This window comes from Notamacropus eugenii, chromosome 6, assembly GCF_028372415.1.
Source record: "Notamacropus eugenii isolate mMacEug1 chromosome 6, mMacEug1.pri_v2, whole genome shotgun sequence".
Lineage (NCBI taxonomy): Eukaryota > Metazoa > Chordata > Mammalia > Diprotodontia > Macropodidae > Notamacropus > Notamacropus eugenii.
Window position 1 is genome coordinate 320,322,765 of NC_092877.1, and position 27,695 is coordinate 320,350,459.

The following is a 27,695-nucleotide window of genomic DNA, read 5'->3' on the forward strand; positions in this document are numbered from 1 at the left end:
TGTCATAAATATGAATAACTGAATCTTTTAAAATTAACAATATCCAAGTAGTGATATATTTGGAGGTATAAACAATTTGGCAGTTTTTCTCGTATAATTGCAAATTGTTATCCAAAATGGCTCAATCAGGTCAAAGCTGCTCCAGTAATGAATGAATACAGTGATCTTCTCATAGTCCCTCCCCTGAGGTTTTCTCATCTTTGCTAGCATAGTGGATATTTTGTGACTTTCTTGATGTTATTTTGATTTACCCTTTTGTTGATTATTAGTAATTTTTCAACTGTTTATAATTTAGTGTTCTTGAATTATTTTTTAAATACACAACTATTTATTTTTTCACCCTTTCACCTTCCCCTCCATAAACTTAGGGGAAAGCAAAACAAAAACTCATTATATTATTTAGTTATTTTTTTTTAAAGGATCATATAGTTTGTAAGTGTCAGAGAGAGGATTCAAAGCCAAGTCTCTTGGCACCAAATATAGTGCTGTTTCTACCATGCCATTCATGATAATCATGTGTTGGGCACAGGTTATGTTCAAGAATAAGATCCTCAGTTACCAAAAGCTCTAGCACTATAAGCATTTGAATCATCATAACATTCTGATTTTAAAGTTTATAATTTGGATACAGATTTTTTTCTCCAACCTCAAATCAATCTAACACTTTTAACTTTGAATCTGAGGAAATGCTTTTTTTACTTTCCCTCTGTAATCAATTTTTCTCATCAGTTGAAATACTGGCTTCTTCCCAGGCCATTCATTCCTAAATAGTCTGCTCCTAGACAAAGAAGAGATGTCAGTGTTCATAAAACTAAACATCAAACTGTCCCATCTTGACTTAACATTGGGTTATTTACTTCAATGTCAACTGGATCATAGTTGTCAATCAAGGATCAGCAAATTAATAGACCATGTATGTGTTGACCATTGATTTCCAAACTAAAGTTTACTTAATTTATGGCTTTTAGCCTTGTGAGAGAATGAATGAATAATTCTTTTACCCTTCAGAGGGAGATAAGAAAAGCCATGCTGAGTAAGGTCCATGTTTCTGATAGGTTAAGACAGAATATACACTTACTTATAACATCCTTCCCTTTCTAACAGGACTTCCTATGGGACAAAACCAAATGGGGGACAGGATGGTGATGAGGGCAGGACCATATGACGAGGAAGCATTGACCAAGAATGAATCAAAGATTCAGTAGGGATGTGGAAAATGTACTTTGAAATGTAATTTAATTCAGTTCAACAAACAGAGGTATCAACAAGCATTATTCTAGACATAGGGGTAGTGATAAAGTATAGTCCCTAGCCTCATGGAACTTACAATCTAATAGAGGGTGAAAGAAGACAGACCTATGATAATAATAATACAAAATAACACTTGATAGGTAGAGGCATTAAGAAAATGTCTTATAAGCTCCCTATATGGCATCCAGAAGTTGGTACATTTTTAAATTCAATTTAACCTAAATTGAATTTAAAAATTTAAAAATTTTTTATTTATTATTTGTTTCATTTTATCTTCTCAGTAAGCTCTTTAAACCTTCAAATAACTCATGCCAAGAGGAATACATATCCCTGCCTGTCACCTTCTATTTACTAGTTAAACAACAAGAGGCTATCACCCTATTTCTAGGGCTCTGGGGGTGAGAAGGGAGGTGAGCAGCAGGGAAATAGTTACAAAAACCAGAGAAAAGTTTTGGCATTTAGGAAGAAAATGCATGTGGCATCATGGGAACTAAAATGGGCAAAGGACTGACTTTGCAGAGTTTCTGCCTCCTGCTCATGGCTAATGATTTCCATTGTAGTCCTCATTCAGAACTTTTAGAACATTAGAAACTAACAAAGAAACCAAAATTGTCCCTCAAGCCTACCAGTGTGCTATAATCCTTAGGTGCTGTCAAACACAAACTTGTTGCCAAAATTTCATTCTGTCTTTGAAGAGGAAAGATGGTTATTCTAAAGCACAGTGGTAACAGACCTAACATGGCATATACAAAGTAATAGAATAGGAATCTAGAATTTGGAGCTTTCCTGAGCCTTTGGGATTTACTTGGGAATTCCTCAAGTTTGAAACCATGACAATTATTTTAAGCAATGGAAAAAGACACTTCTGTTGTGTAACATCTATTCTGGTGCAGCTTTTCACATTGTTTCCAACTATCTCATTTTTTTTAAAGCTAAAACTTCACATTTCTTATTTAGTTGTTTGTCACAAAAAAACCTCAACCATAATGCATTTATTCAATCAACAAATCTTTCCTGAGTACCAGGAAATGATATTTACTACCTATGTGACTTTGGGCAGGTCACCCCCAGAAGCCTCTGTTTCCTCACTTTACCAAACCATGCCATCTGCACTCTGACAGTGTTCCCTCAATAGCATATAATATTATATATGCATATAATATATAATAATAATAACAAATTATATTATTATATAATAATAAAATTGTTGAATATATCTAATGATTATATAATATGTAATATTATACATAATATAATTTTATATTTTATATAATATAACATCATATAATTAAATATAAGTATATATGATATATAATTACTACAGAATAAAATTATTAAATTGATTTAATTAATTATAAATTAATAAAATTATTTATGAAAATAATAAATTATATTCTTATATCTAACAAAGGAAATTTTAGGAAAAATAAGCTAATACAGAGACAGTCTGATAATATATATAGCTGTATTCTCTCACCTCCCTATAGGGCATGTGCGTGTTAGGAGAGTATACATTTTATCATTTGCTGTCCTCAGCCAAGATTTACCACTGTAATGAAGAATTCAGCTGCCTGTCATGAACACTATCATCATTTATATCATAATAATTCTAATATAATTATATAGGTTTTAATAAATAATCAGTGCATTCAAATGCGTTTTACTAGTGGTATTTTCATTTCTATAATAATAAATTTAATATCATTAGTGTTCTTATTTATATCATAATAATTTTAATATTATTAATATTTTCCTTTTTTATTGTTCTCATCTTTGTGTATGCTGTTTTTCTTGTTCTACTCGTTTCATCTGCCGTCAGTTTGCACAAATGTTTTTCTACCACCCCTTAAAGTAGTTTGGTTTGCTTTCTTTCAAAAAATATGCTTTCTTATTTCCTGTTTAGGCTACCTAAGGCACTGGCAAGGTCAGCAATTTCAGGAGCATTTTGGTCCTGACTATTGTTTTCATCCATCAAGGGAAGACTGATGCAAATCTTCCTCCTCTTTAATTTCCAAAGTAGTCTAGGGTACTTAGGGTTTAAGATTTGCCAGTGGTCTCAGAGCTAATATGTGCCAGAGGCAAGTTTTGAACTTCAATCTTCCTATCTCAAAGACAGACTAGCCCTTTCTCTACTCAATCATTCTATTTCTGTATTAACATATCCCTAGGTAATTTCTAGTAGTGGAACCATAGATTCTTCCCATGTTTTTGCCTTTCTCTGGAAAGAAGGATCCCCTCAAACCACAAACTCTAGGAATAAAAAGCACCCCCAGACTCATCTTTCTTTAAGAACTAGAGCCAACCTGGAGAATAATGCCAGGGTAGGAGTCAGGGCTCTGGATGAACTAGTCAGTAAGTGACAAGGAGGCCTTACTGGATTATTGATTATGTTGGGGTTCAGTTCTGGGTAAAAAAGTCATTACTGGGACAGGGGAGGGGAAGCAGGGAGATAAAAAATGAAGACATCCACATTTCCATGAATATTTGATCACAACAGATGAAGGCCGGTCAAGTTTTGGAACTAGGATCAGGTACTATAAGTCATCTCTTCATTTATCATGTATTCCATGAGAGGGAAGAACTAAGATTTCATTCCTTAATATCATTTCTAAGGAAAAAGTGAAAAGGCAATTCAGAAGTAACAGTTGATCAAAAACCCATAAAGTTAAAAGATTTGACTTTCCAGGGAAAATTCAATTAAGTAAACTTTACCTGGTATAACATTGGGTTCTGAAAGATCCACATATTTCTATAAAAAAAACTCTTGAGTGAAGTTTTTGTCCTTCATAATCAAAGAGGGCCAAAATGACATCATTATGTCAGGATCAACATACAGTATGTCTGACTGTGGCTGATCAGATCAATATGAGCTCAGAAGACCACACCATGGTTGGGCACAAAGATTACAAATGAACATTTAGAATGGACCTTGGGTGAGGACCAATTGGTTTAAAGATGATGGATTTCTTGCAATTCAGGATATGCAAACAGAGGTTTTCAACCTCTCTCAGCACGTTCTGATAAAAGGTAACAGCATAGATAATACGGCCACATGGTGATTCAGGGCCTGACCTCAGGTACTTCACAATGAAGGATTACAGAAGATATCTGGATGTGAAATGAAGATGGTTCTCTCTTTCATGAAAATGGTAAATTTAGCAATAACACTACTAGGTCTATTTCCAAGGATGATTAGGGGAAAAGGAAAAGTATCTATATGTTCTAAAACATTTTCTCTTTGTAGGGGCAAAGAACTGGAAATTGCAGAGATGTCCATCAATTGGAGAATGGCTGAACAAATTGTGGTATATGATGGTGATGGAACGCTATTGTGCTATAACAAATAATGAGCTCAATAATCTTAGAAAAAACATGGAAAGACTTGCAAGAAACAATGAAGACTAAAATGAGTGGAAGCGAGAGAACATTGCGCACAGTAATAGCACTATTGTTTTAAGAATGACTTTGAGCAAATAAGGATTTTGACTCTTATAAAAACCCAAATTAACTAAAAAGGACATGAAGAAAAATACTATCTGCATCCAGAGGAAGAAATGATAAATAGAAGTATGTATGGAAAAATTTTACATACATATGTATCCATATGTGCATATACACACATATATACATATACATATATATGTGTATATATGTAATGCACATACAGACATATACACATCTACTTGTGTTTAATGGTAGCCATCTCTAGTGTGGGAGGGAGAAAAAAAAGAAATTTCCATGATAACTTTATTATATATTTGAAAGGAATAGAGAGTTGTGCATAACATTTGCAGTTTATGTGCATATTTTTTTATACTATGTTACTGAAATGCATGACTTCCATAAATTAAAACAAAATTTAAAAAATGGTAAATTTAGCTTTGTTTGATTCAAAGAACAGAATTCTACCTGCTTCAAAAAACAAAACAAACTCACTCTGCTTTAATATGACATTATTCACAGCTATCCATTCCCCCCTGCAATAATTTGCTATTAAATACCTATTAGTTGGGTACTTATGGCATAAGAAATGGGTAGATAAAAAGAAGGGAGGCATGTGGAGGTGGAGAAGGGGGGAAAGGATTAACTACAAAACTTCATTCCCAGGCCAAGAAGCTTTCTCATGGACAAGTACAGCATTCAAAAGACACTTGAAAGAAAAGCAACTCTCTTGATGGCATTTCATTGCTGGCTCAAATTAGCAGGGTGAGGAGGGGTAGGGTCAAGACAAGAAATAAACAGATGCCATGAGAGGCCTGTTACCCCTAGGCAACCAAGAATGAAAACGGTCCTTTATGAGACACCCAGAACTGAGCACCTGGTTGTCCATGGCTCACAATACCCAGTGTTTCAGGGAGGATGCCTTTATAACCACAGCAGAATTTATTTTCCACTCCCTAGGATTTGAATTTAAATGGATCCTGTTTATTCAAAGGGTCTTTCACTGAGGGGAAAGAATAACCAGAGTTTATACATTATCTCCTTTATTCTCAAATAGCATTTTTAAATTTAATTACTTGAAGCTTATGGGTTATTAGTTTGTTTTATTTCCTTTCTCCCAATTACCATAGGTCTCATTTGATCCTTCCAGTTTTTTGATGATGTTCAGCATTGTCATTCAGTGCTTCAGAACATGAATAACATCTTTTTCAAGACAAGGGATTTTACCTTGTAGGAGATCTTAGGAGCCTTAATTCTGATAGTAAGTGTTTTTCTTCTTCCATCCTCCCTACCTACCCACCCACCAAGGGAAGGATTGCTCCCAAGAGGTCAACAGCATCAATGCTGAGAAGTCCAGCCCTTCAGTTTTCATGCCTTCCATATCCTACGCAGCTTACCAAGTCATTGTCTCAGCTATCTTATATACAGAGATACCTGAGAAATTTAAATCCTGCCTAATTCTCTGTCTTGCCACACCTTAACACCCCTCACACACACACACACACACACGCACCCTAAACCAATGGTCCACATATGGACTTGTTGGGATAGTGGGATACACCTTGGGGCAGAGCAGAGAATTAGCTTGAATTTAATCACCTCAGTTCAAACTCAACACCTGTTCCACTGAACCACCCTAGTTCTCTTTCCCCAAATTCAGAATGGAAATGTATTTTACTTTAAGGATAAGATGGGAAAACTGTTTCCTCAAAAATACAAGAAACATAAGTCATTTTAAATCACTGGGCCTTAGTTTTATTGCAATTTCAAGGAAATCTCATCTGGGGCAAAGTAAAGGGGATTGTTGAAGGGGACTATGAAAGAGTCTCACCCTGAAAATTTATATTCCACTGAATTTGACTGTGGATAGGTCAATGTCAGTGATTTGGAGTGATCTGAAATGTGGATCAATTTGATTGAATAAGGAATGAAAATAGTCCTTCTGAATGAATGATTTCATGCTTCTGGGTCCTAATGATAATGAATTTTAGGCCCAAAAACATGGGTGAACTGAGATGACCAATTTCCTTTAGAGAAGGTCTGATTTGGTCTTAGTTGTATAATGACAATGTGAATTTTGAGCCAGGTAATTCATGGAGTCATGGAACCAGAAAGATCATTGAAGGTCATTTCATGCAAGATTTGACAAATCTCAGATACTAGGATGCCATACCACCTGTCAATTTTATCTCTTTGCCTGAAATTTTTAAAGCAATTTTGTCCAAAATTGCTGAAATGTACTTTATTCTTCCTACCCCTGGGCATTTGTGACTTCTGGCATATCATGACAAGTTGATAGCATAAGCAAAATTCCTGGTATATACTAAAGTAGGTACCCACTTGTGGACTCCTTGAACTGCACCCTTGTCTCTATATGTGCTCCAGTTTTGAACTGGGCTCCTCTCCTTGTATGTACATGAAGAGAGAAGATTATAATGGATGGGACAGGGAAAAAACAGCTGATACCACAGTTTCTGGCCATGCCAAGAAGTACCCTGGTTGCCTATGAGTGTGTTCAGTTTAGTGTATGAACCACTTCTGAGACTCTTTGTGGTGCCTTGGGGCCTTAATTTATAGAGAGTGCTAAGGCTGGGAACATGCTTAGTTCTTCTACAATCATTTGACAATAATAACTGTTTTTCTTTTACCCAGGAACCCTGAGGGTCTTCCCCTCCAGTTTGTTTTTTTTTTTTATTAAAGGGGCCATCCCTTGAGTAACTACTTACAGCAGCCTGTTCATTGAATGTGTGTACCTCACTCAAAGTGAGAATCTGATAAGAACTTAGCCTAAAATGGTCAGGGTCTCCCACTGCATCCTGGGCCATCTCCAGTCAGTCATCCTGATGAATATCAGGCCACTGGACCCAGATGACTCAGGAGAAGAAAGTGAGGTTGGTGACCTTGCACAGCCCTCCCTCACTCAAATAAAAGTCAACTGCAAGCCATGTCATCATCTTGATGTCATGGTCCTTTTCAAGAATGAAGGGCAAACACAACAACAACAGAAATAGAAAAAATCAGTGGGCTCCTAAATTTGACAGTTGGGTCCTAGATCCAAAGCGCATTTCCTGCACTCTGATCTTGTCTTCTTAACAGATGAGGAAGCTGAGGTTAGAGATCTTAAAATGTCTCCCAAAAGTCACATAACTGTCAAGGACATGGATTCAAATTCTGACTATTTTTTTGAAGGACATACCCATTGTTTCTACTTAACCATTGGGTAAAGATTGAAGTGAAAATGTCCATAAAGATTCAGGATTTGTTTTTGCTTTTTTTTAAGAATCAAATTTCACATTAAAAGGTATCTAACAATGATTCTTATATGTCATTGGAAACAGCCACCCAGCAACTAGAGTCCTCTGGAATAAAGAAAGTGCCTCCCTTTCCATCTCTCTCGGGTTTGAAAATGCCACATATCATCCTCAGTCAATGAGGCTACACAGATATGTACAGTTAGCTGTACAATTACAAGCCAGTACTAAGATATGCCCCAGCATTACTACAAATTAGCATCCCCAAGCAGAGCCCCTATTTGGAATTAAAAGACACCCATTATTCTGCACATAACTGGAGTGTTCCTTTTGTTTGTTCTGAGCACTCCTTGTCTCATTTTCTGCTTACTTACTAAGAAATCTTACTTGCCAACAGAAACATGGCAGGATTCTGTGCCTCTGCTTCCTTTAAGGATAAATGCCTATCTAAGGCAAACAGGAAAACAACTTTTGCCATTGAAGGGAAATACGTAAAAATGGGACTGAGCACTAAGACTTTTAATGAAAGAAAATAATGAGGAATTTTTTTTGCTTTTAAGTCTTCAATCCTCTGAGTATAGAAATTAGGTCAGGAGAGGTGAATCTGCTGATAGAGTCAAATTTTTTCAGATATTATCTAGCTACAAATATGGAACATTTTAAGATCACAGAATTAGGGCTGGAGGAAACTCTAAGAAGGTCTAGTTCAACTCTCTTATTTTCCAAATAAGCAAACAGACCCAGAGACTGGTCTGCTGAAGATCATTGTTGTTCATTTATGAAGAAACAGAGGCAAACAGGGTTAAGTGACATGCCCAGGGTCACATAACTACTAAGTGTTTGAGGTCAGATTTGAACTCGTCTTCCTGATTCCAGGCCAGGCACCCTAGTTGCTCTTGCCCAGATCACATAAGTAGAGCCAGCATTAGAATCCAGGTGCTTTGATTCCAAATGCAACACACTCTTTCCCCTGCACCATGCCAATGATTTGGAATTTCATGTCATTATTCTTTTAATTTTTTCAAGACATTATTGTTTATTATTACCACTACCATTTCAATGTGTTTGAAGCAGATAGCATCACCTCTAGACCCCTTGAGTCACTTTGCCCTACTCCCTCAATCTTCACAGGATCCAGTAGAAATGCTCAACATAGTCACATTTCTCAACTTGGAGATCCCCCAAAATTGCAATTCAATGGAAGGGGGAGCCCTTCTCAAAATGAATATTTTAAGTGGGTACCAGAGTTCTATTACATTAGCTTGGAGTATGGAGCATGAAGTCAGTGAGAAATGAATTCTTCTGCTTAGTAGATCAAAGCCTAAATATACAGAAGGAGGGAAGCCTTCAGTTGCTCTGTTCTAAGACTTCCCTCCTTCCACTGGATGGATCATAGGCTTCAGGCACTCCAAATCTGAAAAAAAAAAAACAAAACCCAGGAAAACAATTCTTCCAGGTTTAGGTTCCTCTTGTTACCCAACTGACTGCTAATTAACCTGGTGTATTAGGAACCAACAAGACAGTGCCTAAAGCATTTCACTTTTTGACAGTCAGAGCATGTTGATCCATCCACAATTAGAGATGTGTTAATCACAGGGACTCTAAAAGCCTAGATAACATATACACACAGTAAATCTTTCTTCTTGCCTTTCACCTCCCATACTCAGAAATTTACATTTAGAGGCAAAAAAATAAAAAAAGTCCTTAAGATCCCACTCTAGAAGCCAGCCAATAGAAAAAGGTTCATTCATTAGTCTCTATCACACTCTTGCAGATTTCCAACCCATGAAGGAACCTTTGAGACATTGCTAAGGTATTGCTCATCCTCCTAAGGCGGCTTTAATTCTTCAACAAACTGATCTGGGGAGGTTGCATCATTTTGATTTTCAACATGTGTTAAGGACACCTGAGAATGAGATTGTTCCCACCACAGATGAACCACACATAGCAAAATAATAAAAATTAGAAACCAAAGAGGACACCCTTGAGATCAAAAGGAAAAAAGGGAATGAGGAATTTCACATTGGTGTCTTTGTCAGTTTGTTTTTCACTGAGACCAGATCACTTTTGGGTCGTGGTCCATGTACCAAATAGAATCTTTCAACTCCACAAAGCAATATGGCTCATGGTTGCTGTTGTCTTTGTGGTTGACTGAGATTTTATTTATTTTAATTAAAACAGAATTTGAGTTTTGAAATTGTAGATTGGTCATAACAAAAACAATCAAAGACCTCTACTCTGTTTTGTTTTCCACTTCTCACAATAATTAGAGCAGAATTTAAATTCCTCACCAAAGTAAGCCACATTCAGATCTTTATTTTAATAAGTGACTTCATCCACACATTGTCAAAATGGGCAATGTGAATGACACCATCAAGTTGTGCATCTCTTTCCATATAGTGTACAGATACAGAAAACGTGGGAAGAGCTTTGAGCTCCAAGCTCCAATAGAAAACAAAAATGCAAACTCCAACAGTTTTCCTGACCTCAGCAAAATGGAAAAATCCAGGTCCCCTAGGTTATTGGAACCCTTAAAACTGAATGCCGCTTTATATTTTCCAGGTTGATATCATATTTGCAAGAGCAGTAGAACATTTGCAAGAAGTGCCACATTGTTCTTGGCTCAGGAAACTCGCTTTCTCCTTTTATGAATGGCACCTGAATCCATCATGGATAATCTCATTCTCCATCATTTTATCAATGAAGGTCCATCCTGTTCTAAACTGAGATAATGGGGAGTCAATTAGTGTCACTTATAATGGGAACACCTGTCCACTAAGACCTGGCCTGAGACCAACTCCATTTACATAGCCACTAAGCAGCAGCCAGATGACAAGGACTTGGGCCACTTACTGATGTATTCTAGAATCAAGAAGGTGACCTAAAGAAGAAAAAAAGGTCTAGAGTCCCATTACTTATTTTTTGAGCCATCCAATTCCTTTTCACATATATGCAATTGGAAAGGGAATCCTAATTTCCTAATGGTCACTGTAAGAGGGCAATCCAGACATTCAAAAGAACAAAATATCATAGCCAAAGAGCTGAGAAAGCCAGCTCCTTACTGCTTTGTCAGCCCTAAGAAATCTTTGGATTTCTCTCTCCGAAATGCCTTTGAAGTTGAAGTCACCTTTCTACTTCCTCATATTTGAAATACACTGGACATGCTTACCGAACAGGAGAAAAACAAACTCAGCAACTTCACTGACAAAGAATGCTTACAGTTCTGGATGGAAGGAAACAAGGGAGGACCAAGATAAGCCAAAGTAAACAATTCCATGGAGTTGGCTTTGGAGCTGGGTTTTTTACTGTTCTGGGGCGGGGAGGGGAGTTTTTAGGCCAAAGTTTGTTAACCTTCTTTAGGATGACTACAAACTTGGCTTGAACAGAAACTGTTCTGCGAGTACGTGTAACAGATTCAATTCCAATTCTGGAAACACTTATTAAGTACCTAGAACAAGCAATAAAGAATTGTGCTAAGAACTGGGAAAAGACACACGAATGAGACATGAAAATTACAAAGTAGAAGATGATAAAATTATTAGGATAGATAGAATCAGAGAAGTTCTCTAGAGGCAACCTTATCCCAATTTATTTGGAAAACTGTTCCACGAATAAGGAACCAAATTTCAAGGGGCTGCTTTGGTATTATCTTTCATTAAGGTGCCTCTTTGCAAGGCTATCTCACAGCCTTGTGAGATAGGATAGTTCATTATTTCACTTTCTTTGTCCAGAGATAAGCTATAGGAAGAAGGGTATGGAGAACTTGTAGATTAAATTATAATACAGCATATTTGAAATAATGTTGCTTCCTGTACCAATGGCTACAGAGACAGGGAAAGTACAGTACAGATTTGGTTGGGATTGGGGAAGGAAAATAATAGAAAGTAGTCAGGTTTGTACACATAGAAGATTAATATGAAATTAAGTTGGACATTTACCAATGGAGAAATAGTCAAAGGACATGAAAAGGCAGCTCTCAAAGGAAGAAATCTAAGCTATTCACAGTCATGTGAAAAAGAATGCTCCAAATCACAAATAAGTAAGAGAAATGAGTAAACAGCTATCAGCATGAAAATTCCATTTTCAATGAACTCAGAGAGAGCATCAGTAAAATGATGACAGCGGGACACAATCTTCAAAGTTTTCAAGAAGTTCTGCATGAACGGGGAGAAGAAAGATGCGATTGTGACTAGATTGCCAGGAGGGTCAAGGAAAGAAGGTTTTTATAATATCTGTGAGACACTATATGCTTATAGGTGGACAGAAAGGGACCAAGAGCAAGGGTGGGACTCCAAGGTGAATGAAAAGAAATTCATGCTGGAGCTAGGTCCTGGAAGAGGTTGGAGGAAATGGGATCAAGGTTACAGGCAGGCAAATGAACCTTACGAGTTTTACTGAATTCTCCCCTAAGAGTAAAGGCAGAGAGAAGGTGATGATGCTTAATTAGGTTTAAAGAACAGACAAAGGAGTTGAGAGAGTTCATGTGTCTACAAAATGAGAGGGTCTAGAGTAGAGGACCTCTAAAACACCATACAACTCCAAAAATTCTATGATTCTATGAGTTTTAGGGGGTGGGGGCATCTTAATTCTCATTTGGCCAAACCACCCAAAATAGGAAGTCCTTTGCAATGTTCTACATTATTTGTGGATTTTACGAAATGCACAATATGAAAATATCTCCAAACTTTCCAGAAAAGCTTTCTTTTTCTTTAAGGTGCCATTTGGAACATTTTATGTGTTATACTGGAGACTTGCCATAACACAACTTGCTACAGTGGGGATTTCAGTTTAGTAATGCTTCATTTTGGAAACTATCTGGAAGTGCCAGAAAAATGTCAGTATATCTCACCTATAAAGAGTCCCACAATTTGGGCTCCATAAATGGCATTAGAGCATGGCTCCATTTCACTGTTGTTTATTGGAAGCTGTCTAATTCATGGCTTGATATGGGAAGTGTTCCCTCCAAAGTTCGTGTCCATGAAAGATAAACTCTTGAAGAGAGTTAATGAGGAAACTTAAAGACTTTCTCAGTTATCCTCCTCCTTGAACAATCAGCTTTTTAATACATTTAAAGAATCTTCTGAGCGAATAATCTGTTAAAATTCACAGACCCTTATTTTCAGATCTATATGAGTTCATTTATAGTTCATGTGTTTACAGTAGATGCTACAAATATGGTCATTGTTCCTTTCATTTTCCATCACAAACCTCACCCATTGAGATCAATTAGGGTACTATTATTTCTATAGGATTGGATTCTGCATTAAATTGTTTAATTGCATATTTTTTCCCCTCAAAGACAAAGTTGGCAGAACACTTAAGCCTATAACTGTACACTCCCTTATTCAACAGAAAAAAGTGCTCTGTGGTCCAGCCAACTATGGACTGTTTGCAATAGTCCATGCAAAAACATTGTCTCCCATGCTTGGAGTATACTCCCTCCTCATGTTATCTCCCACAATTCCTACCCAACTTCAAGGATCAGCCAAAGAATCACTTCCTATGATACATCTAGCTTGATCCCCCCCAAACACTAGTGGCTTCTCCCAAGGAAATCATTTATACTTAAACAACAACAGGGATAACGACACAGCAGTCAGCACTTTTATAGCACTTTATTTTTGCAAAGTGATTTTCATGTTATCTCATCTGACTGTCACAATACTATGAGGTAGGCATTATTACTATTCTTTTACAGATAAGGAAACTGAGGCTGAGAAAAGTTAAGTGACTTCCTTATATTCCCATAGCAAGCAATTGCCTGAGCAGGATTTATACCTCAGACTTCCTGACTCTTATGTCTATCATTCCTTTCCACTACTCCCCCTCCATGCTCAAAAATATTATCGATTTTGCATTTACTTATCTCTATGCATGTTGTTTTCTCTGATAGAATATAAGCTTCCTAAAGGTGAAAGGCATTTTTCATTTCTCCAGGCATCCCCACCCCTTCTTATAGTACTTGTCATACAGAAGGAATGTGTTTAATGACTGAATGGATGCTAGCTAAAACAATGACAAACTTTCAGAAATCTCCCTATCTCTCTGTCTCCCATCAGTAAAGTTCCATAAGGAATGCACATATCCACATAGTTCTGAGGAAAACCTATCTTCCTGTGAATTTTGACCTAAGCAAGAGTTCTGCCAACTAATCTAATTTTCAAATGATAGAAAAGACTTTATTTATCTTGGAAGTAGGAGGAATACTCGATTAAGCATGATCCTACTTGGATATTCAAAGTGTTTGGCTTGTGGCTGTGAGTAGCCAAAGATTTGGAAAAGAATGTTTAAAAGTGGTGGACTTAGACCTGTCTTTATTGCTTTACAAAAAAAAAAAAAGAAAAGAAAAGAAAAAAAGAAAAAAAAGAAATCAGGGTTGATTCATAAGACAAAAAGCATGTAGCATGTTAACTACACAAACGCAATATTCCCAGGGATCCACTATGAGCATGTCCTACTCCAATGTTCATTCCAATGAATGAATGTTAGCCAGTCTAATTGCATGTATTTGCCAATGCACATATCCAGCCTGTCTAGGGGCAGGTGTTTTCATTTAGTTCACACTCTTGAGTTCATAGCTACATATTCAAATCTAGGAATCAGCCGTATACCTTTGCAGCTTCATGCCACTGACTCTGAACTCACAGAAAAAAGAGACATTTAGACGGTAAAATAAACCCTAGCATTTGCCTTTGACAAATACGCATTTCTAAACATGAAGAATGTATCTGCATGTCTACAGGATTTCAAATAATAATCTCCCTATCCTGGGGTGTACACCAAAATAATAAAGGAATAACAGATAAGATGTTTTATTTATCTTTCAATTTGCCTACAAAATCCATTAAAGAGAGATTTTTGGAAACAATCCATCACTTTTTTGCTACAGGCAAAGAGCAAAATATGGTGCACAGGGGATCCATAGCAAAGTTACTTTATGGTAGACCTGACTGCTTTATCAGACTTCAATAAAATGCCTATGGAATTTAACCAGGCTGTTTGGATGGACCAAAACAGTTTCCATAGTCTCCTTTCAGTGCATACTAATATTAGCAAGGCACTTGTCCTACTCACTGAAAGTTGGAGGAAGTGACTGAAGCCCTGACTTACTAATAGAACCACCCTATACACCAAATCATAAGTAGCTCCAAATGGAAAGTGACATTTCACAATCAAAGAAGCAGCGTTCGCCAGGAAATTGACCACGCTAATGTCTGGTAGCATTTCTCATCTTTGATTATAATGACCTACAAGTATCCTATAGAATCTTTTCTTTCTCTACGTCCTTCTTATATATTCGAAGGAGGAGAAGGAATTGAGGAAAGAAACATCCAAATGAGCAAGCTACTTTTCATATAGATGATGCCAATGTTCCATTTACATGGCAAAAAACAACAATCAAACCAAATAAAAAATAATATCAACAATTTTGTACCTAGAAGAAAACAAGCCTCTTCCCACCACAGACAATTGGGATAAATATCATGCATGACACGTTAAATTGTGAAATAGTCCAGGAACTCTGAGATCCAGAAGCAGGCCATGTTTATTTGTGCTCCACAGCCTGGCATTTTAATTAGCCATCATAGATTTAAAACGTCTCAGTGCACTCACAGAGCCAGTGGTTTAGTACTGTCTTTGTGGTTTCATATTGTCAAAAAAAAAAAAAAATCCTCTTTAAGGACATCAGCAGGGGGTTAATGGAAGCTTTGATAAAGTTTCCCTGAATCTCTTTACTGATGCTCAACTGCAGACTGGACCCTTGGTGTCTCTGGCCACTTTAGGGGATAGAGTAATTAATTCGGTCAGTTGGAGTGACAGGGAGAAAATGTAGAAGTCCATCAAAAACCTCTGCTAGCCTTGTATTCATTTCTCATCCCAGCCATGGTATGTATTTTTCAAAGCAATTGATGGCTTCTCCAGAGGGTGTACAAGCTGGTGGTGTTCAGGGTAACAAGCCAAGAAATGAAATATCAAACTCCAGACAGTGTTAAGAAAAATCTGGGGAGCGAATGTCCTCATGAGTGTGTGTGTTTTTTGTGTTTGTGGAGGAGTGAGGGGAGGGAAGGAAGAAGACAGGAATAATAGTGCACTCAGCCTGGGGGATGCATAAGTAACCTTCATTTCTCACAGTGAAACATTCACATTTTCAGAGGAAAAAAAATGAGACCAAACTTTTATTTAAATGCCACAATTACCACTTGGCTGTCTTTGGCATACTGTTTGTCTGAGCTGTTCATTCAAGCTTGAAGCTGGTTAATTTAGTAAGACTCTTTGGAATGCTGGGATTTCTCCCTCCTTACCAAGGCATAGAGTATCACCCACCTAGAATGCAAATTTATGGAACCTGGTGGGGCACCAGGCTGAAGCCACAAGAGGATGGATCCGGACTCACCACTGTCACAATCTCCACTAATACTCATCACTAACGACAATGGTAGTGGTACCAATATTCAATAGAATTGAAATTCCTTTCATGATGAAACCAAATGCAAACTTCATCTCCTCTTTTTGTTTTAATAGACATAAATGCATGGTTTAAAATATACATTTAACATTTGCTATCAACTCAGCCAGCAGTCTGTGTCTGAATACAGAGTTGTTAATGAGAAAATTACAACTTGGCTACAATGCTCTCTATTCTGGGGTGCTTTCTCAGGCCTATAATCACATGTGCATTGAAAGGGAAACTTCAATTGGTCATCATTCCTTTCTGCTCCTTTGAGGTCTTGAAAGATCTCATCTCAACAGCTGAGCCTAGGTGAATGGCAAAGAGACTTCTCAGGAAACATTCTGTATCTGTAAGTGTCATACAAGGATTTTCAGTCATTTCTCTTGAGTTTTACCTTCCTTGTATTTCTGGAGATAACCCTTCCCTCACCCCAAAAAAGATTCAGTGAATTAAAGGGCTGTATATGGAAGCAAAGTAGTTGATATTAATACATACACATGTGCATATGGGTGTTCATATATATACACGCACATATGCATATGTGCGTGTATATACTATACATGCATACACGTGAATGCACACATGCATACATATTGGCCAGCATTAAGTAATTACAACACTGAAAATGCATATGTGAATGAGAATCAGGCCATTGCCTAGAACAAATCATGCTTACATCAAATTTTACATCTATAGCCAGTGGAATTGGAAAAAAGAATCATGTCAAAGCGGTGACCAGCCACAATTCCAAGGGATCAGTGTTGAAGCACAGAGAATGGGATGCATGTTTTCGTGCATTTATTTGGCTTTATGTACATTTGTTACAAGAATTTTCTTTTTCTCACTTTTTTCCCCAAATGGGAGGGATGGTGGGAGATAGAAAATAAATATTTGCTAATTGGGCAGAAGAAGAAGAACCACTGCTACAAGTGCTGCAGCTGCAGCCTGCTACAGGGCCATCTTTAGAATGCAAACAGTATATGCATTTTTAAGACTTCTGAACTTCAGAAGCCTCCTCTGAAAATCCATACTATACCAAATGGGAGATGGACCTGACAGTTAATTCTTTATATCACTCTCCTGCCCACTCTTTTTGTTTGTTTGTTTTTTCCTTTTCACCAAGTAAGACAAGAGAATAAAACCTCAGGGCCATTTTTTCTTTGTTATTATCTCTAACTTAGCTGCATATTCAGGCTATTGACAAAACCAACCACTTTTACTTTTTTAAATCTCCTGAGTCCTTTCCTTTCCTTCAGAACTGCTTTAGTCACAGTAAGAATGTTGAACTTGGAGTCAGGAGGACCTGAATTCAAATGTGACCTCAAACACTTACTAGCTATGTGCCCCTGGGCAAGTCACTTAATTTTGTTTGCCTCAGTTTCCTCATCTATGAAAGACTCCGGAAGCCACTCTAGTATCTCCGCCAAGAAGACCCTAAAATGGGGTCACAGAAAGTCTGAATTGACTGAATAACAACATTAACCCAAGTTCAAACCACCAGTAGGCTTCATTCCTGTTTAATTCTTTGACCATGATAAATTGCTTAGAGTTTCATTTTCATCTTTAGCCTCACCAGTTCACCCTGAATGATTCAGTTCCCCTTCTATCTTCAGTCTTCCTAGTTTTGTCCTGATAACCCTGTCCCCAGTAATGTCACCACAGCCTTTGACATTTGTTGCAAGATGAGGAGTACCCTGGAATGTGTTCCCAGGCCAAGTGGGCCAAGCCTGCCAAGCTTTCTCTCTCGTCTCATATGAAACCTTCCCTTACCATCTGGAAGACATATCTATTTCCCTTTACATATAACTGCCAGAATCCCTTGTGCCCTACATCATCCCACTAAATGCACCTATACTTTTTCTTGCACTTTTTTAACACAGTAAAGCAAAAAGAAGGGTAGGGAAAGAAGGGGAGGGGAGGGGATGGAAAGGAGAAAATAATGACTTTAACTCAGAGTACTACGGATTAAAAAAATTATCCAATTGAATAAGATAGCTTCAAAATAGGAAGTGAAACAATAGATGAGAAATTTTTAAGAAGAAAATTGTCAAATCCCTGACAGAACAAAATACCTCTCTGCTTTTCACTCAGTGAACTCACTTAAATCAGATTCTGTAAAATTCAGTTACTTAAAGTCACTAATGCAAAAATGAGATCCAGAGGAGGAACTGAGTTGATTTGTGTCCACTCGTTCGGCAATGAAACCCACTCATACTGTCTATCCAGGTCTTCCTTGCCCAAAAGTACAAAACATCTATCTGTGGGACTCGCTGGACTGAGAAGGTCTTAGAGGATGGTCGGTCACTGTTTTATGTCATGAAGCCATACTTTAAGGCCAACAGATAGCTGAATTACCCAGTGAAGGGACACAGAGCTTACAGAATGAGGGGCAGTGATATTAAGACCCACCACTAGCTGCCATAATAGCACCTTTCAATTTTGCCAGTTCAGTTGGATGGTGAATAAAAATTGCCTTTACTTTAATTATATGACAATTCCTTCTTATATAACACATCCTACATTCATCTGACTCTGATGGCCTACTTAAGACCAAGTAAACTAACGGTATTCTGAAAAAGGAACAACACTCAGCGTGTGTTTGGTTTTAAATGTCAACTAGTTAATTCCTCCTTCCAAAGAAGGAAGGAAGGAAGGGAAGTCACAGTCTTTTATGTTGAATATGAATTTAACATAACAGGATAAATAATGAAACGTAAAGAAGTTTGGGTTGGCAATTCTGGTTCCAAAGATGATGAAACACATCTCTATCTTTTTAGTACAGAGGCAGGAGACAGCAAGTGTTATTAAACACAATTACTGTAACCACTGATTTTGCTTATCTGTTTTTCTTTGCCATAAGGGAAAGCTCCTGGTGTGAAGGATTGCAGACAAATCTTTGAATATTTATGGTATTAAAAACAAAAGCCATCAGTAAAATTTACATAAAAAGCTTTTATTGGGAGACATGATGTGAGGTGTCTACTATGTTCATGACACACACAATTTCCACTAGGCTGTGAGAATATAGCTCTAGCAGAATGTGTATGTGTGTGTGTCTGTATATATACACATATATACGTGTATATTTGTATGTATATGACTATACATATATATATAAAAGATGATATCTGTACATATATATATATATATATATCATCGGTTACATGTAGAAAGAGCTCACTCATTCACTCAATTTTCTCACCTCACACTCACTTATCAGTGCTATGAATTCTGGCTTTTGTCCTCATCACTCAACTGAAACTATTTTCTTCAGAGTTATCAAAGATGTATAAAATGTCAGATCTTATGGCCTTTACTTAGTTATTATTCTTGACCTCTCTGTAGCATGTGATCCTTATCACTGTCTCATCCTCTCAGTGTAGATACACCTCCCAGTTCTAAGCTGGATCCAATTCTCTTTTTTTTCACATACTCTCTCTAGGTGATTTCACCAGCTCCCATGGGTTCAGTTATTAATTCTATGCAAATGAGTCCCACACAAATCTAGCTAGACCTAATTCCTGAACTCTAATCCCACATAATCAGCTTCTTAATGGAAATCTCTAATAGAAAGTCCTGAAAATGATATATCTCAAACCCTACATGTTGAAAACAGGTTTCATTATTTTTCCCTTCAAATATTCCTTTCTTCCCCATTTCTGTATCTCTCTTGGGAGTACATCAATCGTTCCTGACAACCAGGTTTGCAACCTCAGAGTCATTCTTGATTCCTCCTTCTGACTCACTCCTCATACACAATCATTTTCCAAATCTTGTCATTTTACCTCCATGATACATCTCATCCAATCCCTGATTTCCACTCATACAACCACTAACTTAGTTCAGGTCCTCATCACATCATGCCTTGTATAACAGCAGCCTAACTGGCACCAGTGCATTCCCAGACATTCTCCTCTCCAATCTTTTCTTCATATAGTTGCCAAATGGAAATTCCTAAAGCACAAGTCTGATCATTTCATTCCTCTGATCAAGACGCTATGGCAAATCTCTCATGCTTTTAGGATAAAATACAAATTCCTGTGTTTGGTCAGCAAAGCACTGAACAATCTGGCACCAGTCTACATTCCATGGCAGCTTATTTCATATTACTCCTTAGAAAGCACATCCTCCTACCTGAACCTCACAAAATCCCTAGTTTCTGTCAAAGATACGCTCAAATCTCACCTCCTACAGGAAGCCTCTTCTGACTTCCAAGGTTTCTAGTAGCAAATCTTTGGAAAATGCTCTATCAGTTTTTAAAATTTAACTTTCCATATAGGCAATTTTTCCTCCAGAAAGAAGAAAAGTTCCTTGAGGTCAGGGACTGTTTGCTCCCCCCTGTTCCTTTCCCAACTAGCATTTAATAAGCTTGATGAGTTATGTAATTGAATTCAGAGCAACTGTGAAAGTCTGTCTGAATTAGCAGAAAAGTCTCCCTATAGAATGGTTTTCAAAGGCCTCTTTACTGCTTTAAGGGATATATTTTAAATAGGCCAACTAAGTTGCCTAGTAGAAGTCCTAAAGGAATTTGCTTTAATGAAAAGATTGGAATGATTTGTAATTAGCACATAATTGTGTGTGTGTGTGTGTGTGTGAGTGTGTGTTTTTAAATGGGTGTTCTTAATGTGTTTGAGAAAGCTTAAAACATTCTGGAATTTAAACATTTACCCAGAATCTTCATCTACTCTGTTAATTTGCACTAACTATGAAGGAAGAGTTTGTTAAGTGAAGGTAAACTATTCTGGTGATTTTGAATTGGTAAAAGTCTAAATTATGGAGAGGTAATAAGGTTTTACTGGGCTTGTCTGCTATCCTTTCCAAAACCAAAGGTTTTCTGGAAGGCCACATGGGAGGTCTCTTTATGGAAAGATTTACTTTTAATTTTGAACAGCCTCCCAATATTACCCTCTAAGAAAATTAAATAATTATATGCCATTCCATGCCATTCAGCAAACTTCCTGCCAGTACTGCTTTCTAGGGCAGGAGGGGGCATTTTGTTAGTGTCATGAGAAGTTCTTATCCACCTTCTCCTGCTTTTTAAAGAATGAAAAGCTGCTGCATTATGGAAAATACCTTGGACAAATAATCACTTTGATTCGGATTGGAAATTGTAGAGAGATGGATTTTTGGCTCCATTTAAGGAAAAATTTCTTCTAACAATTAGTTATATGAAAGGGAAATGGCCTACCCCAAGAGATAAGCCTCTCCTCATTTCCCCTCCCATCTCCAAAAAAACAACAAACACAAATCCCCTATGAGAAGACTTCAAGCAAAGGCCGGAGGACTATTTCTCAAGGATATGGTTCAGGTATAGCTTAGACTAGATGATTTCAAAGATCCCATTGAATTCTGAGATTCTGTTCAATCTCTGATGCCAGACAATTTAATTTATCCTTCAGGGTATGTGAAGAGAAGTCCACACACACTACATCCCAAAAGTCTTAGTTTATTTTTAAGCTATTAATGCTATTAACTTCAGTCTCTTTGGGACAGTCCATATTGTTAGGCATAAAGGATTATAGATTTACAACTGAAAGGGATCGTGGAGGTAAGCTAGGACTATCCTCTCATTTCACAGATGAGGAAACTGAGATAAAATGACTTCAAAGGTAACACGTAATAAGTGGCAGAGCCAAGTCTTCTGATCCAAAGTCCAGAGTTCTTTCCACTTTGCTACTGATTCTCTCACAGTTATAAACATATGGAGGGTGAGCAAACACTTATCATTGTGTCATTCAGTCAATCCATGAAACATTTATTGAGCACCTACTATATACAAAATGTCCTATGAAAGTATTAAAGGTGACACATGTGACCATGTAGACAGTTATTGTGCTTTGAGGGACATGATTTATTCATTGATAGGGCTGCATCCACTTAATGAAGCATAATGTAATTCCTAGTCTTGGAATAGGCACTTCATTAGTCTCCCTCAAACTTCCTTCTTCCCTTCCACAACATGCTCACAGATTTACCAAAATAATCTTAAGGCAAATATCTGACCATTTATGCTCCTGATAAAAATTGATTAAAGCCTTCTTATCATGTCCTAGGATAAAATGCAGACTCTTTCTAGTAAAAGACCTCAACAATCTGGCTCCAACTTACATCTTTACAATCGTTTTTAACATCACTTTGATAGATGGATGATGATTGATGGATGGTGATGATAACTAGCATTTATATAACACTAAAATTGGAAAGTGCTTTGAATACATTATTTTATTTGATCCTCCCAACAATCCTGTGAGATAGTTGCTAATATCATTTCTATTTTACAGATAAGGAAACTGAGACTCAACAAAGATCAGTATCTAGCCTAGTGTCACACAGTTATTGTCTAAGGCGGAATTTGAACTCAAATCTTCTTGACTTGAAGTCAAGCACACTCTCCACTACACCAAGTTCTAGAGTTAAATGAGATCTCAGAGACCATTTAGTTAAATCCCCTCAATTTATAGATGAATAAAATGAGGCATTGGAATGTTGCCCATTTTATGTTCCAGCCAACCTGTACTGCAAGAGATTGCCCAAGCTAAGACTTGTGCCTTGTGTCTCCCTTCCTTTGCAAGGAGGGCACAACTTCCTGATCATCCTATCAGAATCCCTATCTATCTTCTCCAAGGCTCAGCTTGCATGCCGTCTTTTCAATGATGCCTTCCCACATCCTTCCAGCTGCTAGTGCCCTGTATCAACTCAAATGCCTTTGTATTTATCTATGTCCACCCTGTTTGCCTTTCTCTTCTGTATCTTTATAGAGGTTAAGCTAACCAATTCTGAGTGCAGGGGTAGCCAGAGAAGTCTACAGAAGGAAAAAACAAACAAACAAAAGAACAAAAAAACCCCCCCACAGGTCTATCTCTGGATGGTTGAGTGTCTTCATCCACATTTCTAGATGCGCACCCCCCCATAAGAATTACTTCATTGAGTTTAAGTGATGACTCAAATGATCCATCAAGAGACACATCCCAAACTCAGCTAACAAGTGAAATTTAAAGCATTATGTGCCTTTCAGAAGTTTCATAAAGTACAGAATTTTGATTTGCCACAAGCCAGATTGCCCACTGTGTATAATATTAGGCTCAGACCTCTCTGAATGACTTCAGTCTTCTATTATCATCAGATGCTTTGCCCAAATGAATATATCTACATGAATATGCCCTTAGATATAACACTTGGTTGCATTACTTCAAAGGTGAATCAAGCACAAAAAATACAAACCGAACATTAGAGGTACCTTTGTGATGATTCAGAATTCCTAAAAGCCATTGTGTACATGAGCAAGTGGATGTAAATTAATCAACGACCCATCAACAAGCATTTATTAGAGCTTACCATGGTGTTGGTGGTGGGGAAGGCAACATGGCATAGTGGCTATCAAAGTGGACTTGGAACCAAGAAGACTTGGGTTCAGGTCCTGCATATGATACATATTGGCTATAAGACTCAGGGCAAACCCCTTAACTTCTTAGTGTTCTTAGTGCATCTCTAAGACTATTGGTTTGTGACCTACACTAGTAGAAGGAATTTCCTCACCAGGAAATTTTCTATACCAATGAAACCACAAGTCTAGTCTTAATCAATCAGTGTATAACAGGTAGGTGTCTGGCCTTGAAAAGACCTGGGTTAAAGTCTTACCTTTGACATATACTAACTGTGCAAATGTGGAACAATCACATGAACAATGCCTGCAGGTAAGTCTCTGATACTCTAAGTGGTAGAATAGGAAGTAACGTCCTCACTGCCAGACTTTAGCTAGAGTACTGGTACTATGGTCAAATCTGGGCACCATAGTTTATTTAAGAAGACAAGCTAAGCTGTAGTGAGGATTCATTTCATGTATAGGTTGGACTAGAGAGCTGATGGAGTGCCTTCCAACTTCCAAATTCTGGGAGTTTTCTATGCCAGTGACATCAAAGTTCATACACACACACATACATACATACATATATGTATGTATGTATGTATGTGTGTATATATATAATGTATGTGTGTATAAATTACATGCATATTCTACTTCTTCTCTCCAAGGATTATGTTATGTTACATTATATTACATTATGTTCCAAAATATTACATTATGCTATATTAAATCATGTCATATTATATTATATCATGCCATATTATATCATATTATGTGTATATGTAAGTACATCTTTGGGTGGGGCGTACGCTGAAACCAAAGTTAGGAAGACCTGAGTTCAAATCCAACCCCAGATACTTATTAGCTGTGTGACCCTGGGCAGCATGGGTCAATCACCTCTATGTGCCTCAGTTTCCTTAACTTTAAATGGAGAGGATAATAATATCACCCACTTCTCAGTGTTGTTGTTATGATCAAATGACACAGTATTTGTCAAGTGCCTTTAAACATTATATAAATGCCAGCTATTCTCAATAATATTATCATCATTACTATTGTTACTGGGTGAGATTAAAAAGAATTTGTATATATATATATGTGTGTGTGTGTGTGTGTGTGTGTGTATATGTATATATATATATATATAAGTCCATTTTCAATGTTCAGACTCAGAAAGGCTATCTTTTGCTAGGTAGCTAAAGCAGCAGTTTGTGATTCTACTTTGTAACTTGTTTCTCCAGAAGGCCATGGGGAGAATCACACCATTTAAATGTATGTACCACACCAGAGTCCTTACAGCCTTTCTTTAGCCTCATCTATCACTAGAGGATTCATTTTAGTTTTCCAGTTACTTCATTCTGATGTTATTTATACCATTCCCGCAGGACACTGTAGAAATAAACTATGTCGTATGGAAAGAGTTCCTTTTTCCAAAAAATGCTTATGTAAGAGTAAAAAGACCTGAATTCTGATCTTTTCATGCCACAAACTCACTATGTGACCCTAAGCAAGTCACTCTCTTAGGGTTAGCACCAGTAGAACAGGAGGAAGATTCTGATTGGGCCTAAATGCCTTGGGAAAATCTAGAAACCACTCAGGCTCTGAGGAAAGACTCAGCATTGAAGAAAATCTTCACATTATGTAGGTTCTAAACTGAGTGGGTCTCATCTCTTTCCCAATAATGACTCTTAGGTGTCATCAGTGGTATTACTCTGGAGTCTTGGGGTAGGCACACCCAAAGGCTGTTGTTCACGTACAAAGACAGCAGTTTGTGATCTAAGCTAAGTGAATCCTGACATTCAAACATGCCAGATGAAAAAGACTCTAGAAAAATCACTTAAAGACAATTAGCAGGCAATATAAGGTTTCTCTGCTCTTAAGATGACTGAAATGCTTCAAAGTCTACCAGGAATACTTTATTAAAAATTACATGCAAAAAAATGTCAATATCTTAGCCCCCTTGTTATGAAAAATGAAACACTCTCCCTTTTGTCATAGACAAACTTCCAATGTCATTTAATTTCCATTATAATGCTATCATCACCAGTCTGGTATTATGCTAAATCTTGGTGTCAATTCTACATTGGGACTTATGTTTGAAATATTTTGCTATCAGAAAAAGGAATGAGGGCTTTTAAAATGTTTGGTCAAAAAAATCATTTTAAAAAGATAGCAAACCCCACATGAGATACATGTTGGACTAAGAAACAACAAATGTGAAAGTTATGAAACTGACTGGAATTATTCTATCATACAACATTAAGACTAAGAAACAACTGAAATAGCAAATGGAAAATATAACTGCAACTGATAGATTTATGTATTTTAGACATTCAATCCTAGGTATAAGTAAGTGGCAGCATTCTCATATTGTTATGTTAAGCTCAAGAACTGATATCAACTAAGATAAGATAATCAGAAAAGAATGTGCAGGGGTGTGTGTAGAAGGGGAATCATGTTCTGAGCTAAGGATAATAGATGGACTACCACAGTGGCTTTCCTGATACCTTTGAAATGTAAAAAGACCTACCACTTGAGGAAGACTTTCATCTTATTGGGCATATCCTCAGTGGAAGACCCATGGAAGATCATGCGTGAGAATCACTCAGGAGATATGAATGAGTTCTGACATATACTAAGGGAGAAAATATCTACATCAATGAAGGCAGATGACTTTCCCTCTGAAGTTACCTTCCATCTACTTCGCAGTATATGCAATTATTGACCTATTGCCTCTCCCATTACAGTGTAACCTCCTTGAGGACAGGAACTCTTTTGATTTTGTTTATATCCCCAGAATGGAGTACAGAATCTGGCACATAGTAGGTGCTTTTAAAAAGTTTGTTGAATGAATGGATGAATGAGTCAATGAGAAATACTAAGTGTCTACTTTGGGCAAAGAATCATATTAAGTGCTGGGGGGTGGTGCTAAGGGGAGGTGGAGAGTAGCCCCTGCCCTCAAGAATCTTACATAACAAAAACATCATATTAAATGGTTTTACAGCATTTTAGAGTTTTCAAAGACATTTCCCCATATAATTCCTATATGATATCCATTTATTTCATATACGATTCATCTATATTTTAACATATTGTAAAGTTCATCAAGTTTCCCAATACCCTGGTAAGTTAAGTACCATAGATGGTGTAGCCTTTTTTTTAAAGACAAAACAATAAAGGAATACCAAAACTGAAAGAAGGCTAAGAAATGAGGGGATTAGTAAAAGCTTCACATAGAGGTGGCCCCAGAGTCACAAAGGAGCCAGGACTCTAAAGAGCAAAGGTGAGAAGGCAGTGCATTCCAAACACAGGCCACATCTTGTACAAGCCACTGAGGCAGAAATGGCAAGTTTTGCGGAGAGGACAATTAGCAGGCCACTTTGGTTGTAATTGAAAGAGTAGGCAAGGACTAGGCAATATTAAATATCAAAGAAGTATAGACAAAAAATGAATATTTAAGGCACTTACATAATTCAAAAATATGTGAAATTTTCACTTTTCCTTTCTCTACTCTACTTTTGTCAAGGGGAATCCCTGAAATCCTTGAGGATGGGAATTGTTTTATTTTTATTCTTTTCTCTTAATGGCATCTTCCTAGGGAAGAGAGAAAGCAAGGAAGGAAGGCCCCCCAGCACACTGGGTAGACCTCATGTAGCACAATTACAGGAGGGCATGAATAAGCTTGGGCAAGGGAAAGGTAGATTATCTTTAGAGGGAATATTCCCATTGATGAGATCACGGATGCATTGGAGAAAACATATTAAATACTTGTTGAATTGCATTGAATACATATGTAGGGTAAAGTCTCCTAGAGGTTTAGTCAACACACAACTAACACCACCAGAAAATGGCACTCATGGCGAACAAGGCTTTATAACAACTAATGAGATCAACTTTCCCATTCTAGCCCGCAAGGCACAGCAATACATCCCCCAAA

The 27,695-nt window shown here is 37.2% G+C and overlaps 1 protein-coding gene across 4 annotated transcripts in view; it reads right to left on the minus strand.

Moving 5' to 3' along the window:
- Window positions 1–27,695, minus strand: part of EPHA4 (EPH receptor A4) — a 166,044-nt gene that overhangs the window by 47,506 nt on the left and 90,843 nt on the right. The window contains exon 6 of one of the 4 annotated variants that reach the window (XM_072617935.1): window positions 2,678–9,357. The exons of the other annotated variants lie outside the window; for them this stretch is intronic. Coding sequence (XP_072474036.1) covers window positions 9,305–9,357 — 53 coding nt within the window. The 3' untranslated portion in view covers window positions 2,678–9,304. Of the gene's footprint in view, window positions 1–2,677; window positions 9,358–27,695 lie in introns of those variants that run through there. 4 annotated transcript variants of the gene reach the window in all.